At 49.7% G+C, this 17708-nt stretch overlaps 1 protein-coding gene across 13 annotated transcripts in view; it reads right to left on the reverse strand.

Moving 5' to 3' along the window:
- Positions 1-210: 210 nt before the first annotated feature.
- The window catches only part of Fhad1 (forkhead associated phosphopeptide binding domain 1), a 124382-nt gene continuing 106884 nt past the window's right edge, over positions 211-17708 (reverse strand). For 4 of the 13 annotated variants that reach the window (XM_015994336.3, XM_006975497.4, XM_076565612.1 and 1 more), the window contains 6 exons: positions 16042-16137; positions 15397-15617; positions 14344-14509; positions 9636-9701; positions 7045-7098; positions 211-1180 (listed from right to left, as the gene is read on the reverse strand). In XM_015994336.3, the coding sequence (XP_015849822.3) occupies positions 1070-1180; positions 7045-7098; positions 9636-9701; positions 14344-14509; positions 15397-15617; positions 16042-16137 (714 nt within the window). In that variant the 3' untranslated portion in view covers positions 211-1069. Of the gene's footprint in view, positions 1181-7044; positions 7099-9635; positions 9702-14343; positions 14510-15396; positions 15618-16041; positions 16138-17708 lie in introns of those variants that run through there. The other 9 variants (XM_076565614.1, XM_042272260.2, XM_076565611.1 and 6 more) reach the window with 5 other exon arrangements.

Genomic DNA, 17708 nt, shown 5'->3' on the forward strand with positions numbered 1-17708 from the left:
TGAACTGCAGTAGAGTAGAGAAATTGAGCTGAGCACAGCGAGTGAGCATGCATACACACATTTCTCTCTGCCCTTGGCTGTGGGTGTGACGTGACTGGCTGTTTGAAGTTCCTGCCTTGACACTGGCAAAATAACTTGAAACAAACCCTTTATCCCCTAGGCTGCTTTTTGGTCTGGGTATTTTTATCATCGCAACAGAAATGAAACTAGAACAGAATATGAAAATATTTTTATTGTGGCTTTTAAAAATAAACAACAACAACAATCAATCTATTTTGTGTCCTTTGGCTCCTTCTCCACCTAGGTGTGGCTGGCTGCAAGGCCAAGAAAGAATGTCAGTGAGGAGGTGGACAGAAGGCAGTACACTAGAGAAAAGAGTGTCTCTGTGAACACCATGGAAACACAGAATGTGTTCTTTGGTGACTGAGTCCTTGGTCTGTCCTGTAGCCAGAGACAGAGAAGACAAGGGTCACTTGGTCCAGCAGAATGGACAATGTGACAGAATTAGACAGCCAGCCTCTGAGGCCAGCTCTTGAGTTTGCCGGCTGAGAGACTGTAGGCAGGCCAGTCAGCCTCTCTGGGGTTTGACACCCAGCTCTGTGAAATGGAGGAATGAAGGGCTTGGGAAAAGAATTCTTTGAGAAGTGATTGAGAACTGCAAAGTGCTGTAGACATGTCAGTCAGGATTACAGAAGTGATGGAATTTATTGGCATTCTAAATTTATTATATTAAACTCAGATATAAATTCAGCTTCCCCTTTGCCTTGTGGCTCCAGTTGGGTCTCCTGGAGCTCCTGAGAGGGGCCGATGCTTGGGTACACTGTAACCCAAAAGTGAACCACACAACTGTGTCCACAAAACTAGGAGTCTGGGTTATAGACATATTCTTTATATACCTGCATGTATATACATTTATAGATATTTGAAAAAAATCTTCTCTCCACATAATCCAAAATACATTCTGTGCAAAATATCAAACCATCTTTAAAGTGCTATAAAAATCCCTCAGTTACTGGAGAGTCAAACCGACTCACTCAGGACCATCTGAGGCCCTCGGTCAGTGTGTTTCCTATTTCTTTCCACCCTGCTTAGCAAACGAAAGACTCTGGCTAGACCTGCATGCCTCCTTCTTTGTCTCTCTTTCTTGGCCCGTCTTCAGTGTGGCTTTCTTGGCTCCAACCTTCAATGAACAAAGAAGAACAGATACACAAAATTTGTCAGTACAGTCAGGGACCCAAATGAACTATGCATTTTTTGTAAAGATTTACCTTTTTTTTTAAAAAAAATTTCAAGACAGGGTTTTTCTGTGTAGCCTTGGCTGTTCTGGAACTCACTCTGTAGATCAGGCTGGCCTCGAACTCACAGAGATCCGCCTGCCTCTGCCTTCTGAGTGCTGGGATTAAAGGCATGGACACCACTGCCCAGCGGATTTACTTTATTTTTAAATTATGTGTATGTGTCTGTATGTGTATGAGCACATGCATGCTTGTTCAGGTGCCTGAGGAGTCCAGAGGCAGCAGATGGCTCCTGGAGCTGGAGTTACATGCGTGTGTGAGATGCCTGACGTGGGTGCTGGGAGTCAAACGCCACTCCTCTGCCAGAGCCGTACAAGCTCTCCGCCGGTGAGCCGGCAATGCCAGACCCTGTGCAGGTTTTGTTTGTGAGATAAAGTAGAATGCATACACAGGCAGCTCTGAACAGGGGGTGCAATGATCGGTCAGGGCCATGCTCCCCGAAGATAAGCCTCATGCTTGGATGCATCCTTGCCGCATGAGGACGGCTTTCCTCCTGCCTCAGTTTACATGGTATGTCTGAAAATGGGAGCTGTGTGATTGGAGTTGCTCCTCGGGGCGGGGTTTCCTACTCCTCGGGGCGGGGTTTCCTAATCCTCGGGGCGGGGTTTCTCCCCCTGAGCTGTCACAGGTCTAAAGGTGTCCTGTGGCTCTCATGGTTTGGTAAGAGAACAGGCCGACTCTTCAGGAGACCCTCGCTCCTTTCTGCCTCCTGACTCCCTCTGCAGAGGACACCATGGTAGCCACAGGCCTGGTGCTGCTCCCAGGCCACAGCTAGGCTTTTTGGATGATGATCTCCAAGGACTGGGGTTTATGGACCCTGAGGCATCATTCACTTGCTTCCTGTCACATGACTAGGAAGAGGTCTGCAGAGGAATGGGCAGTGAAGTGGAGTGTGTGTGTGTGTGTGTGTGTGTGTGTGTGTGTGTGTGTGTGTGTTGGTTTTTACAGGACACCCATCTCTGCTTCTATCTACACATCTCCCCTTTGTGGGTTGATGACCACAGTTCCAGAAACCCTCTCACACATGGTCCTCTGTGTTCTGTAGACACCTTGGCCTTTTGAACTCCTATCTAACAGGATTCATGCTTCCCGCTGTCTCCTACACATATGTGACTCCAGACATTAGTATACACATACATCCAAGGCAAAGGGGAGCTGGTTGATGTGGTGAGTTTCAGCTGTCCCTCTACAACACCCCCCCCCCAACCTCTGTCAGATGAAGACCAGGCTATGGGGCCTGTCTTCCTCAGAGACTTGTGGAGTCATTCTGGAAAGGCTTATTGTTTTTTAATTTAATTTATTAAATTAATTGATTTAATTTTTAAATTAATTTAATAAATCATTTTGTTTATTTGGGTGTGTATGCATGTGTGTACATGCATGTGCATGTCTGTGCATGCCATGCATACAGTCAGAGTACAATTTGCAGGAGTCTGTTGTCGCTACCTTGTGAGTATTGGGGACTAAACTCAGGTCATGAGGCTTGGTATCAAGTGCTGTAACATGCAAGGTGTCTCTCCAGTCTCTGGAAATGTCTTAACAGGAATGCTATGTCTTGATCTCTTTGTGCAAGGGACAGCTTTGAAATTAGCCGTAGAAGGCCCAGACCAGTGGCAGATGGGAGCCTTAAATGTTTGTTTTAAATGATTTTATTATTTTATGTGTGTGAGTGGTTTGGTTGCAAGGATGTATGTGGCCATGTGCATGCCTGGTGCCTGCTATGGTCAGAAGAGGGTGTTGAATGCCCTGGAACTGGAGTTACAGATGATTGTGAGCCACTGTGTGGGTGCTGGGAATCCAACCCAGGTCCTCCGCAAGAGCAAGTGCTCTTAACTGCTGATCTGACTCTCCAGCCCCTTGTTTTTTGTTTTCTTTTTTAAAGACAATATCTTATGTAGTCCAGGCTGGCCTTGAAATGGTGAGATAGCCCAGGCTAGCCTTGAATTCCTGATCCTCCTGCTTGTACCTCCCAAGTGCCAGGATTACAGACATGTGCTACCTACCATACCTGGCCCTTGAATATGTTCTGAGAGCCTGTGTTCAGAATCCGTTCAGGGGAGGAAAGCCTATACAGTAGGCCACTCAGCCACCACTGACCTGACACCAGGGAGGTGCAGTAGGTCACTCAGCCACCATTGACCTGAAACCCAGGGAAATGCAGTAGGCCACTCTGCCACCATTGACCTGACACCAGGGAGGTGCAGTAGGCCACTCAGCCACCATTGACCTGACACCAGGGAAATGCAGTAGGCCACTCAGTCACCATTGACCTGACACCAGGGAGGAAGAAACCAGACAGCAACCGAGATCCTCTTCCCTCTGCGAGGTCTTCCCTTCATGCTTCTTTCACCAGATTTTTCAATAAAACTGCCACCTGCAGATGGTTCCCAAATGTCACTGCCCCAACCTGTTGTGGCACCAGAGCCAGAAAGAAGCTTATCAAAAATAGACTCCCAGGTGCAGGTGGTGCCACCCCCGTGTCTGCCAAGAATAGGGGGAGAAAGGACGGTCTGGTGTCTATTTGACCCAACAAGAAGAGGCCCTGCAGAAGGCAGATGTGTCCATTGACCTGGGTAGAGGAGGCAGCTGCCAACTTTGGACCAGCCAATGCAAGCAGGAAGGGGTGGAGCCCTGGCAGAGCCCAGCCTGAGCTGGCCTCCAGACAGACAGGACCCAGTGTTCAGTTTGACATCTTTGGGATCACAGACCACATCCTAAAGGACAGATCCCAGTCTGCAACAGTGCCGCCAGGTGGAAATTATACTCTGGGTTGGCTTTTTCTGGCAAACCGCAAGGCCCAAGCTGTTCCCAAGCAGCCACGGGTGCCTTAGCCATCTCCCCACAGACCTCTGTGGCCTCAGACTGGGTGGGACCCCTTGAAGGAGGCTTTAGAGCTCTGCCCACCAACCTTTGCCTTCCCAGCACTTTGACCAGAGTAATTATTAGCACTTGCATTTACTTAACAAAAAAATAGTTCCAAGGCTAAGCCAGGAAGGCAAGGATTTTTATGAGTGTTCTGGTTTAGTTCCCTTGTGAACCCTTCATTCATTATCACCTCTTGCTGACACTGTGGATGTCTTTCCATAACCCCTCTCAAGTATATGAAAATGTATGATATTCATGTATATATATGTATTATGCATGTGCACACATGTATACATACATGTCAGTGCTAAGGAAGTTTGTATTTTAGATCTTTAGATCAGGGATACCCAGCCTGTGCAGGCACATGTGTGCATGCATGTGTGTGTGTTTGGTGTATGTGATTTATACATAAAGAACTCATTTTTGCTCCCTTGGAGGTGGCATTGCCCCTTTGGGGATGTACAATTAACCTCCACACTTGTCCTCACCTGCCACATCCCAGGTTCTCAGCTCATGTCTGTCACAGGGTAGAACCTGGTGGCTCACGCTTCCGACCCCATGCAAAGCAGTATGGTAGCCCAGCCTAAGCAATCAGCAAGTGGCTAGGAGATGTTTTAGACCATAGAAAACTTGAAACATGTCCACTTTGGTATATGGCCCACAAACAATGACAAAAGACTGTTGGCTGCAAAGGAACGAGAATCAGCCTATGACATTTTGGAGGGCAGAAGACAAAGCCGTGGGGCCTTGACAAGTGGAGCTTCTGAAGCTATGGGGGGACCTATGAGTGGGCAAGCCTAGAAGAGACTTCGCAGGCCCCGTCTCTTTCCCAGAGACCATGCTGTCTCTGTCTCCCTCAGAACTCCAGGCATGTTAGGGAGGGGACCCAGCAAAAATTTGCAAGAAGCCTGGATGGAGCAAAGCTTTCTGTGCCATTGAGTCCTAGACCCCAAAGCTTGAAGCGATGCCTTCATGGCTGGGAAATGAGATTGCTGCACTCCTAGCAGAAGTACACTTTGTCCCAAACTCTGCAGCCCAGAGGACGCCTGACATTCCTGGATCTCCATATCAGAGAAGCACGACGTTCCTGTGACATCTGGGCCCCCTAGATATCTTTGTCTGCTTACATCCTCAGGCAGTTCTCAGACAAAAACTAGCAGCCTCTCTCCCAGGTTTGTGGATGAAAGGCAAGTCTGCTCTTCACAGCAGGCAAAAGTCTCAGATCTAAGGGACCCCAGGATACTCTCTGTCCTCCCAACATCTACCTGTCTAGTGTTGGGATAAAGATATTGAAGAAGAGATTTTTTGATCTTTAATAATATTCCTTTTGGCCAGGCAGTGATGGCATACAGCTTTAATCCCAGCACTCGGGAGGCAGAGGCAGGTGGATCTCAGTGACTTTGAGGCCAGTCTGGTCTACAGAGCGAGATCCAGGACAGTTAGAGCTGTTACACAGAAAAACCGTGTCTTAAACAAAAAAGAACAAAAACAAAAGGCCTTTATGACCAAGCATGGTAGCATATGCCTCTACACTAGCAGACAGAGGCAGGCCAGATCTCTGTAAATTCAAGGCTAGCCAGGTATACATAGTGAGTTCTAGGTCAGCCAAAGGTATATAGTGAGAGCCTGGCTAAAAAAAAAAAGTTCCCTACATAGACTATATGCTTTTTCCAATGTTAATTTTGTTGTTTTAGACTATTGTAACCTTTCAGAGACCCGGGGCACAACAAGAGAGAGAAATTATGAGAGGGATAGGAGCATCTCATCCAAGGGTCTGAAGCTGCTCACCAGCAGAGATGCAAGAAGCTAGCACAATTAACCGATCTATAAAGGCTGCTGACCCGGAGTCCACAGTCCTCTCGTGCATAGACATTTAATGTTAAAGCAGCTAAAAGCCTGAGTGTGTCTGACCCTAGCTGGGTCTCATGCTTTCCCCAGACATTGCCTGCAACAGCAAGGCAGCCTACCTTCCTGCACCCCTGTAGGCTGGACTTCAGCCTTATCAACTGTAATCCTGTCTTTTGCCTCTCAGGGAACACCCACTGATAAGATCGTCAATTCAAACACCACCCCAAATCCTATATATGACTATCATAAAACATGGGGAGAGCCTTGACTCTCCCCCGAGGAGCCCACACCCACACTTGGGCATGTCTGACATAACCCTTGTGCTTAAGCTTATATGAAACTATCTGGAATAAAATCTAAAATCTCCAATTCTGCTTTATAAACTGGCCTGCCCTGAAATGCTTTTCGTTCATCACTGATGCTCTGAATCCCAGTTTAGCCTGAGTCGAGGTCCCTGAAGCTCTCAAAGGTGACAGTGTGAGTGTGTGTGTGTGTGTGTGTGTGTGTGTGTGTGTGTGTGTGTGTGTGTGTGAGCTATGGGGAGGCCAGGCTATATTGGGGAGTGCTATGCTTCCTTCATCTGTACCCCTGAAATGCTGACAAACTTATTTCCCTGTTCATGAACAGAGGAAGCAAGTCTACCCCCAGGCCTCCACAAGCTCGCCTCTGCTTTCGGCAAGGCAGAGTGCGGATTGGGGCAATTCCAGGAAGGGCTGGATCACAACTGCGATGGTTCGGTATATTTAAAATGTCAGCCTTGTTTTCCAGCTCTTACAAAAGAACATTTTAGGTGGTGTTCTCTCGGAATTTAAGAGAAATGCTTACCCAAACCGTGGTACACTCAAAGTCTCCCACCTGTGCTGGGCTCCACGGAGCTCTCTTCATTAACTGCGTGTGGGGGCACCTCAGTCTCTGAGCCTGATTCCCCCCTCTGTGGGCTAGGTTAACTCCTGCCCCAGAGGTGAATGAGATGTCATGGCGGTAGCAAACGCAGAAGTGAGGTAAGTGCTAACTGCTTCCTCTCTTTCTCACTCACCTGGAGACTTGACTTCTGCGTCTTGTTCTTGACCATGTCTACAAATATGCGTCTCTTTAATACAGAAAGGATAGTGACAACGTTTAGTTTAGACTGAAACTGCCTTTTGCCTCAAAGAGGAATGGGTTCTTCTCTATTTTAAAATGCTGCTCATTTGGAAGGTTGGGCCCATTTTGGGGGGCCAGGAAGTGACACATAGGCTTCCAAGAGGGGGTCCTACATAGCCATTTAGGGAGAGGGAGTTCCCAGAGAGCTCTGAACGCCCAGGGTCACAAAGACTGATGCCTTCAGAGCTCTGGATGGAAGAAAAGGAAGGGAGATTGGGTAAGCCATGAACCGGGAGCCTGGTCCTTCCTAAGGAGCTGGGGAGGTGATGGCGGATGGACTGTGGGTCTTGTGTTCTTGTCTCACAAGTTTCTCAGAGAAGCTAGAAATTCAGCCTATCGAGATATTACTTAAAAAATATAACAAACAACAACAAAACCCCCAGAGCCCCAAAACACCACCACCAAAACCTCAAAGCCAAACGCATCCCATGAGTCAGCTATTTGTGACGCTGCTCCTGAGCCTCCCGCCTCGGCAGTGAGCTGGTGTCAATACTCAGTGGTAGACTGCCAGAGAAAACGGTGCCCAAGTCCGTTCAAACTTCGTAATGAAATCACATCTCTATGAAAATATCTCTCCATCCAGTGTTTGGGACATACTTAGACTAAATTACTAGTTGTTGTTCCCCTGAATTCGAAAGGCAGAGGGTGTAGCTCTGTAGTAGGGCGTGTTCCCAGCAAGCAAGGGGTCCCCGGTTCTGTCCCCAACACCGAAGGAAGAACAAACAGGAAGTTGAGCTGTAACTGGGTGTCCTGTTTTACCTTCCCCTCCTACTCTGGCAGCCCCACGGGTCCTCCCCAACACCCACGGGGGGTGGGGGTGGGGTGGGGAGTGGCACTGTCTCTCGGGACAGGGAGAGTGAATGCTTGTCAGTCTCTGCCATCCTCTCAAAACAGCTGTCCCCAGAACTCTTTGAGGCCTGAATTTAGCTGACAGTTGCCCTCTGGGCATTTTGTATTTAGAAGGCCTTGAGCGTGCAGCTGTTCCATATTTATCACGTTGGGGCTGCAGAGATGGCTGTTAGCGCCGGCTGCTCTTCAGGGGCCTTGAGTGTGGTTCCCAGGGTCCATATCGGAGGTTTAGGCCTGTAACTCCAACTCCAAGATACATCCCATGCCTTCGGGCCTCCAAGGGCAATTGCACATGTTCTCATGCCACATACACACGTGCGTGCGCTTGAAAAAACGCACGTGCAGACACGCAGGTCACAAACCTGGCTTAGAGGGCCTACGCTTGGACAATGACCACCATCCAGAGTCTGCGGTATTATAAAGTGGCAATTCAAAACCTTCCTTTCCTTCCTTCCTTCCTTCCTTCCTTCCTTCCTTCCTTCCTTCCTTCCTTCCTTCCTTCCTTCCTTCCTTCCTTCCTCCTTCCCTCCCTCCCTCCCTTCCTCTCTCTCTTCCTTCCTTCCTTCCTTCCTTCCTTCCTTCCTTCCTTCCTTCCTTCCTTCCTTCCTTCCTTCCTTCCTTTCTTCCTCTCTCTCTCTCTTCCTTCCTTCCTTTCTTTTTTCTTTCTCTTTCTTCTCTCTCTCTCTCCCTCCCTCCCTTCCTTCCTTTGGGGATGGAACCCAGGGCTTTTTACACACTAGGCAAGGACTCTACCACTGACCTGCAGGCCCAGGCCTTGTCTGGGTACCTTCTTCTTTCCCCGTTTTCTCCTCTTTCTACAGCAGAACCCGTTACCCAATCCAAGTCCCACGAGTATGCTGGTATATAAAATATATGTAGTAAAGCCACGCTGGTTAATGTGGGGTTGGGGGTGCCAAGAGTCACCCCTTCCACAGGACCCAAGGACTCTGAGGAACCCTAGCTCACTGCTCCCATCAAGAGATGCTCTCAGGTGTGACTCAGTGGACACTATGTGCTGCTTTTTCACCAAGGCTGCTCTTAGGGATATGGCACGTCGTGTCACATGAGGCTCCCCTAGGGGAATACGCTGCATGATCCTTGTTCTGAGGACACCGGGAACAGCTCATGTACTGTATTTGGGGATCAGCGTGAACTGGAGACCAAGTTGGATGGATCTCTGTTTCCTGGCTGCCAGGAAGCCTGGACTAAGGCGAGAGCTGATGCCAGTGTCATGGCTGCTATAGTCAGGGACTTTCATCTCCATTCCGGGTCCCACCTTGTACCTACCCCCTTACCCTTTATCCTCAGGACAGAGGTCCCGGGATACCCCACTCTCTCCCTTTCTTCTTTTCTCATGTCTCCAAATCCCCAAGCCATTTAGAGATGTTTTGTGCCATCAGCCAAAAGTGCACTGGGATCTCCTACACCTTGGGACCCTGGGTTAGACACTTGCCTGTCTCCTAGGTCCTTTGCCAAAGTGCCAGTAGGCAGCGGGCAGGGTGAGGCTGGGAGGGAGGATGGGGAGGGGTGCCTGTGTCCCTGGGCAGTGTGGGCTGCTGTTCATAGCTGCAGGGTTATCATCCTTGCAAGGATGGGCTACTTTGCATGTGGCTGCCTGCTCTCGCCTCTCCATACCTGCTTCTCACTGTCTTTGAAGGGACAGCTGCAGGATGCGTTTCTTTCTTGATCTTCCACTCTGTCCTGAGTGAAAATACCAGGGGAGGGAGAGAATGTTTAGTCTGTCCTGTTCCAGTCTGGAGCATACCTAGGAGGGCTTCTGGGAGATGCTACAGTTCACTGCCCAACACTCTCTGAAGAGGCATGTGGGAGGATGGGACCCTTTTTCTTCAGCACTTTGCATCCACACTCTGCACCACTTACCTACGCTTCATTTTTCGGCCTTTCATCCCTGTGCTCTCAATCCATCCCCATCCAATGCATCTACTGACTTCTTCATACATTTGTTTATTTATTTAGTTTTTGTCTGTGGGAGCCATGAGCTCATGTGGAGGTTAGAGAATAACTCCAGAGAGTCTGTTCTGTCTTTCCACTTTATAGGTCCTGGGAATCTAACTTATGTAGTTAAACTGGGCAGCAGGTGTCTTTATCTGACAAGCCAACCTCACCTGCCCAACGTTTCTTGGTTTCTACTCCTTGGCCACAGTGGGACAGAGGCAAAGAGGATGTAGACAATATTTGGGCCCAAGCCAATCTTAGGAAGCAGTGAGTTAGACAGATAAGGGTGACGGTGGTGACCAAAAGCATCATTGGACATCCTGCTCGCTCAGGCTTTGTACCCACGCTCTTGTTGAACTCCGTGGGCCATGGCCTGATTATATTCTCACCCTGAGACAAGAAATCTAAGGTAATTACCTAGGAGGGGCTTGGGGCTCCAGCTAGCTGATACCACTCCTGAAAGCAGTCACCAAGCCCCCTGGGCTGGGATTTGACAGGCTGGAGCCTGGAAAGGAGTGAAGTTTTCTCCCCCGGCCAAGCAGCCAGTGATAGCAGCTGTTCTCACACTTCCAGCCCCGATGAAGGCCGGGAAAGGGCTCACAGGCTTCTCAGAGGGCAGCTCCCGAGCGTTTAAAAGCTTTCTATTGAAAATTCCCATCTGAGCCATTCACGGAAAGTATCTGCTCTTTCTTGGCCCGGGCCCCAGCTGCATTCACCAGCTAGAAAAGAATGCTTCACAAAGGAGCTGCCAGCTTTGTGGGAGCAGGAAAAGCCTCAGGGTTTGCTGGGCTCTCAGCTGTGGAGGGGGCAGGACCAGCCCCCACCGTCTGGAGTTGCCTGTCTCTCTCTCTAGTACTGAGTTTTCTGGGGTGCTGCTGGCCTTCTGCCATGTACCCCTCCTCACTATCCTGCAGAGTGGGTTCTGTGTGCCATCGCTGTTGTTGAGAAGCGTGAGACATGGGATGGTCACCTGCTTGTCACTAGGTCTCAGAGGTGGGCACAAAGCTCTATCGTTTGACTCCAAAGTTGACCTCTTAATTCTGAGACAGGTGCCTTAATCTGGGAATTCGGAAACTGGACAGGACTGAGCACGGCCAGGGGTGTTGTCATGGTCCTGTTGTCCACAGAGAGAGCTCTGAGGTCCCAGGCTCTGTGTGTGTCACACCATGGTTTTCTTAGCGTCTCACCACACAGTCAAAGGTGTTAGTGTACAGACAGTTAAGCCCCTCTCAGAAAGACAAATAGTGAATGTTCTCCCTCACACGCACTTCCTAGGTTTTCCATAGACACAGATTATAAAATTGTGTATGTACATAAGACAGGAGAGTAGGAGCAGAAATGTCGTAGGGTTGAGAAAAGGGAATATAGGAGAAAGTGAGTGTGTGTGTATAATGTGTAGTATATACATGAGATATATGTCCTCACATAACCCAGTGCCGTGCGCAAGGCCTATACATCAATGAAAAGTCAAGAAAAGAAAAAAAGAGTTAGTTTGGGGGCATGGCTTTTGATTCCGCAAAGTTCTGTATTGTGAGGAGGTGCTCAAACATTAAAATACATTGGTGTATGCATGTGCATGGGTATGTAGTGTGTGTGTGTGTGTGTGTGTGTGTGTGTGTGTGTGTGTGTGTGTGTATGTTTTGTGGAGGAACATGGTTCTGAAGCTCCAAACGAGAAATTTCCCTCCTCAGGGACCCAACCAGTCTATCTTTATGATATTACACAGGAGACTTTGAAAAATGTTAAGCCTCCTTGAGAAAAAAATTAAACACAAAATTTAAAGAACAATTGATTTTCCTTTAAGACTCTCTCCCTTAAAAACAGGGTTTCACCAGGCTGGCCTCAGACTCTTAGGGATCAACCTGTCCTGCCTCCTGAGCGCTGGGATGAAAGGGGTGTACCTCTACACCCCACCAACTATTCCTTCCTTCCTTCCTTCCTTCCTTCCTTCCTTCCTTCCTTCCTTCCTTCCTTCCTTCCTTCCTTCCTTCCTTCCTTCCTTCCTTCCTTCCTTCCTTCCTATGAAAATACCCTCCTAGGATGGACAGATGATTTAGAATTTCTTTTCCCCCAGCAAACAGGAGTTTCTGACAATATGTAGCATCACAGGCCTTATATGAGAACCAGAGCCCTAGAATGACACCCCCACCACCCTGGCAATCAGTGGGGTGAAGAGGTTACAGGGACTGTGAGGCAGAGGGCTTGATGGGAGTTCTGTGTCTGTTGCTGGGCTGCCAAGCATTGTGACCCTTTGTCAGGCTCAGGTCCCCTCTGAGCCTGCTGGCCCCGGATGAGCCCCTTGCAAGCTGTGGAACGCAGCAGGTGCAGGATGGAGTAGGCGCGCCCAGCCAGCAGGCACACGTGAGCCTGAGTGGAGCGTGACATTTATCGGCACAATGTGGCCATGCTGCAGCCCCATCTATTCCATACTGTAAAACCTGAGAATTTGCAAGGCCCCAGCCCTAGCTCTGCTGGGACCCCTGATGCAGGTTCAGCTGGGCCGTTTCAGGTCGTTCATGCAGGATGTCTGGTGCCAACGGGCCTGGGTGGCTGCATTGCGTATGAATGAGGCAGCTCATGAATAATGCATGAGACACTGATTATGCAAATCCTCAGGTTCTTAGATTCTCAGCCAGCACACCACAATGGGCTGCTTGGGGCCCTCTGAGGTCCTGTTCTATGGTTTTGAGTCTGTTCTCGAGGACCCGGGCTGCCAAATTCCAGGGGGCACCTTGGGAAGAAGTGGGCACCCTGGCAAGTCCAAACTCCTATCACTGCTTCAGCTGCCCTGAAGCGGCTCAGTGCGGAAGGCCCCGGCTTTCTGCCTGAGATAGCCCATGGCACACACATGCGGAGGTCTGTGATGTTTAATTCAGAGGGTGAGTGTGAACAGCAGTGTTTGGGGCTGCTTTCACTACTGGGCTGGGACTTGGCTTCTACAATGACCCCTGCCCCAGTAGGAGCTTCGTGGATGGGGAGGGACATCCTTTTCTCATGGCCTGGCCTCATCAGAGCACACACACACACACACACACACACACACACACACACACACACAGTCACATCCATATTGATGGACACAGAAGAGTCATGTGTATGCCTATGCCAACACAGACACAAACACTGTTACAGTCACACATTTACACACATATGCAAGCATGTCCATTGTCATGCATATTTGAGCACTTATGCACACAATCATATACATACAAACACTCATGCACATATATGTGCATATACATCCATGCATGCACACATAAACATGCAGCTTCAAAGTTGAAAAAGATTACAGTTACCACGGAGGTCCTGGGGGCCAGCCCAGCACACAGCACAGGGATCAGGGGAGATGCTTGGGGCATGGTGTAGCCCTATTTACCAGCCACTGTGTGAACCTAGCAAACCTCCCAACCCTCTGTTTTCACTTTTTTTTTTCTTCTTTTTGACAAGAGCTCATCTCATGTGGCTCGGGTGAGCCCCAAACTATGCACTCTGAACCCTCCTGAGTACTAGGCTCACAGGCAGGCACCACAACACCCAGTTTATGCAGTGCTGGGGATCCGAACCAGGGCCTTGTGAGTGCTAGGCAAGTTCTCAGCCAACTGAGCTTCATCCCATCCCCAGCCCTGGTCTCTCAACCCACCGAGGCTCCATTTCCTGATCTGTAAAAAAACCTTCCCCAGGAAGGCCCCTTAATGGCATTACTAAATGGCCATGTCTGCAAAGCACAGACCGAGCCCTGGGCCTATGGAAAGTCACAAAGAGATAGATGGTGGCAGGGATTAATTTCCTAGTCAGCCTGCTCTGAGACTGAGGTCTGTTCTGTCTCCCCAAGAGTAGAGGGGGCTGCTGAGATGGCTCAGTGGGTGAAGGCATCTACGGCCAAGGCTGACACCCTGAGTTTGATTCCCAGGACCCACATGCGGAAGGAGAGAACTGACTCCTGAGAACTGTCCTCGGACATCCACATGCATATTGTAGCACACGCACACTCATGCACGTGTGGGCAATGAAATAAACAGCTGTGATAAAAAAAACAATACAGATGGACACTGGGGGTCAGTGAGGTTAAGAGCCTGCTTAAGATCTCAAAGCAGGTGGTAGAGTGTAGAGTGCAGATCGAAACCAGGTCTGTCGACCATAAAGGCTATTCTGCTACCATCTGCATTGTGGGTCTCCCTGGGATTATTATATCATTCTTTTTTTTTTTTTTTTTTAATTTTGAGACGGAGTTTCCTGTGTAGCCCTGATTTCCTGGAACTCACTCTGTAGACCAGGCTGGCCTTGAACTCACAGAGACCCACCCATCTCTGCCTCCCGAGCTCTGGGATCAAAGGCGTGCGCCTCCATTCCCAGTTGTCCTGTCTTTCTAAGGGGCCGAGTGGCTCACCTTCTGCTGCTTGAGGGCCCTGTTGAGTCTCTTTTCCTGGTACAGCTGCTGCTCTGTGCGCTCCAGGGCCTCCTTCAGCAGCGCCTTCTCCTCGGCTTCTTTGTAGACATCGTCCTCCAGCTTCGCCACCTGCGTCTGGTACATCTGAATGGACACTTTGCTATGCCTGGGTGCATGGAGAGACAGAGTCCCTTTCCCCCTCACCGTCCCCATTGAAGGCCCTGGCCTCTCTAGATCCTTCCATATGGGGTTGACTTATGAGACCATGACAAAGCCTTGGGGACTAGAGAGTGCAGGACACATTGGACGTGGACAGCGTCGGATGGCTCAGGATGTGCTGCTGGCCTTTCCAAGGGCCCAGGGTGTGGGTGGGGACCTGCAAGTCTTCGGGTTCGGGAAATGATGGACCTTCAAAGCCGCACAAGTGCTAAGTCAAGGTTCACGTGTGTGTGTGTGTACACCCATTTATTTGTGTGAACGTGGGCATGCATGTGTGGGGGCTGGAGGACAAGCTCAGGTGTGGGTCCTTGCCTTTAACCTTGTTTAAGGCAGGATCTCTTTGTTGCTTTTCTGTTTTGTATACCAGAACAGTGAATCCCATTTCTGCCTCCCATCTTCCCATAGCAACACCAGAATTATAGGCATTCCTACTACTGCTTTTATGCGGAGCCTGGGGATTCAAACTCAGCTTCTTACAGCTGTGGGACAGATGCTTTTACCTACAAAATCACCTCCAGGCTTTTGTTATTTTGAGACAGGGGCGTATGTTGCCCAGGTAAGCTTTGAACTTGCTGTGTAGTAGAGGATGGCCTTGAACTCCTGTTCCTCCTGCCTCTACCTCCTGAGTGCTGGGGTTATAGACGTGAACAAGTTTTATGTGCTGCTGGGGATGGAACCCAGGGCTTCATGCATGCTGGGCTCCAGGAGGTCATGTCCCCCAACTGGTGTTTGTGCTTAACCTGAGTCCCGGCCTCCGCCTTGCCCCGGCCCCTGCCTTGCCCCGGCCCAGCAGCGTGTTGCTGTCCATGCTTAGGCGGGGAACCCGTGCGGTACCTGAGCTGCTCTAGTTCCCACTGGCACCCTCTCAGGAGTTCTTCTTTCCTCTGAAGCTGGTTCTTGAGCTGAGTGATCTTATCAAACACCAGGTCCAGGTCCTTCTGCCGGAGGTGGTTGACCGCCTCCCGCTCTTTGGGCGAGAGGTGCTTCAAGTTCACATGGCCCAACATGTCCTTGATATTCATCAGGCTGCCAAGCGTCCTGCTCATGTCCATGTACTGCAAGGAGATGGGTTGCCGGTAAGAGCAGCGCCCGAGGCTACATGGAGGCCATCAGGAGGCTGACGTCTGATTCCAGCTCATTCTTTGCAGCCGCAGGAATCAAACGAGCATGTTGGAAGCGACTGCAGTTAGGTTTCATTTCCCCCACAGCCATGAACAATAAGTCTTTTCCGGAACGGGTGGGAAACGACAAAAGAAATTAACATTCAGAAATTCTAACGATGGAGCTTTCAAGGAATTGGGCTATGTGCTGGTTCCTGGCCCATGCTGGGTAGCAGCGGGTCTTGCCGAGTTATTAGAACAACTCAGTGTGGCTCAGAGATTGAGACTTAGTAAAAGACCCTGTGGTTAACGGTGATGACATGTGGGGACCAATGCTGGGCAGAAAGGAAGGGGAAGGGAGGGGACGGCGCGCACACACCAGCTTCTCACTGAGTTCTAAGGCTTCTGTAGCATCTGTTCGCATCGACTTCTCGATGGCCAAGTTGGAGCCCGAGTTTAAAAGGCCATTCTGGGCCTGAAATAAAAGAGAAACGGATACTCTCTTGGCGTTCTGGTGTCGGTGTCAGGCACGGGGAAGCTAGGACCCTGCGTGACTTTGGAAGAGGGGCTCCACAGGCTTCTTATCTCTCTTCCTGACCATCTAGTCTGGATTCTTGGTCATCGGCTTTGTTATACGCCTGCCGGTTCCTCCTCTGATGCCTTCCCTCTAGAACAGGGTCTCAGCTGAGCCAAGTTTGCACCCCACTCTAGAATAGCGTCTCTCAGCTGGGTGAAGTTTGCCTCCCCACTCTAGAACAGCGTCTCTCGGCTGGGTGAAGTTTGCACCCCACTCTAGAATAGCAACTCTCAGCTGGGTGAAGTTTGCCCCCCCACTTTCCCAGGTTGTTAGTGACGTCTAGGCTCTCCTGAAGAGGACATACTACCGGCATCCAACAGGAGGATGATGAGGCTGCCACTGAGTGAGACAGTCCCCAGTCAAACTAGACGGGAGTCATCTGACCGCAAATATGCTGTGTGAGTGGAGAGAGAGGCCAGTGGCCAACCTTGGGCGCCATTTCTCAGGAGCTGTCTGTTTCCCATCTTGTTCTTTGATACAGTGTCTCTCACCAGGTCCTGAGCCTTGTTAACCCCCAGAAATCCTTCTGTCTTTACTTCTCCAGCATTGGGTTTGCAAGTGCATGCTATGGTGCTCAGCTCTTTTTTTTTTGGAGACAGGGTTTCACTGTGTACCTCTGGCTGGTCTGGACTTACTATGAGGACCAGGCTGGGCTAGAAATCACAGAGATCCACCTGCCTCTGCCTTGCAAGTGCTGGAATTAAAGGTGTGTGCCAGCATGTTTCCCTCTTTTTAATGTGTGTTCTGGGGATCAGACTCAAGTCATGTATGTGTGAGACAATTACTTTATCAATTAAGGTATCCCAGCCCTTGACCCAAAATATTGTGCCAACGTTGAGAAGCCCTGGCCAGAGCGACAAGCTCCATAGAGATGGGGACCATGCTGCTGTCTGTGTATACTCCACTCCTGTGCCTAGTGTGGCACTCACTGGTCACACAGGGGCACAAGATGTGCCTGAGGAATGAATGAATGAAGGCTACACAAGAATGATGTGTTCTCCTATTTTTGGGAGGAAATTCATTTTCATACAGCAGAAATGAGTTCTTCAGAAGATGTGGCTCAAATGTTCTCTGGGTGGGTGAGGCTCCCTTGGACCATTTCCTGAGATGATGTAGGCTGGGCCATCCATCTGTGCACTTACTATGCCCTGCATCAGTCAGCTGACCTCTGGAAGCTCTGGCTGGAAGCCTGGGACAGCACCCAGGCCAGGCAGAGAACATGGAGAGCCATGAGTAACTGTAAAAGACCTCATCAGGACCCAAGTGGACTTCAGTACCCAGCAGGTACATCATGGGCATCTCGGTGGCCCTCAGCATCTGCAGGTGCTGCCAAGTGACCCTGAAGACCAAAATAGCACCACCAAACCCTGACCATAAACCAGAAAGGTTTTACAGTGCTAAGTGTGGCTTGGCACAGTTATATATTGAGATAAGAAAAGACGTGTGTGTGTGTGTGTGTGTGTGTGTGT

Source organism: Peromyscus maniculatus, chromosome 2 (genome assembly GCF_049852395.1).
Source record: "Peromyscus maniculatus bairdii isolate BWxNUB_F1_BW_parent chromosome 2, HU_Pman_BW_mat_3.1, whole genome shotgun sequence".
Lineage (NCBI taxonomy): Eukaryota > Metazoa > Chordata > Mammalia > Rodentia > Cricetidae > Peromyscus > Peromyscus maniculatus.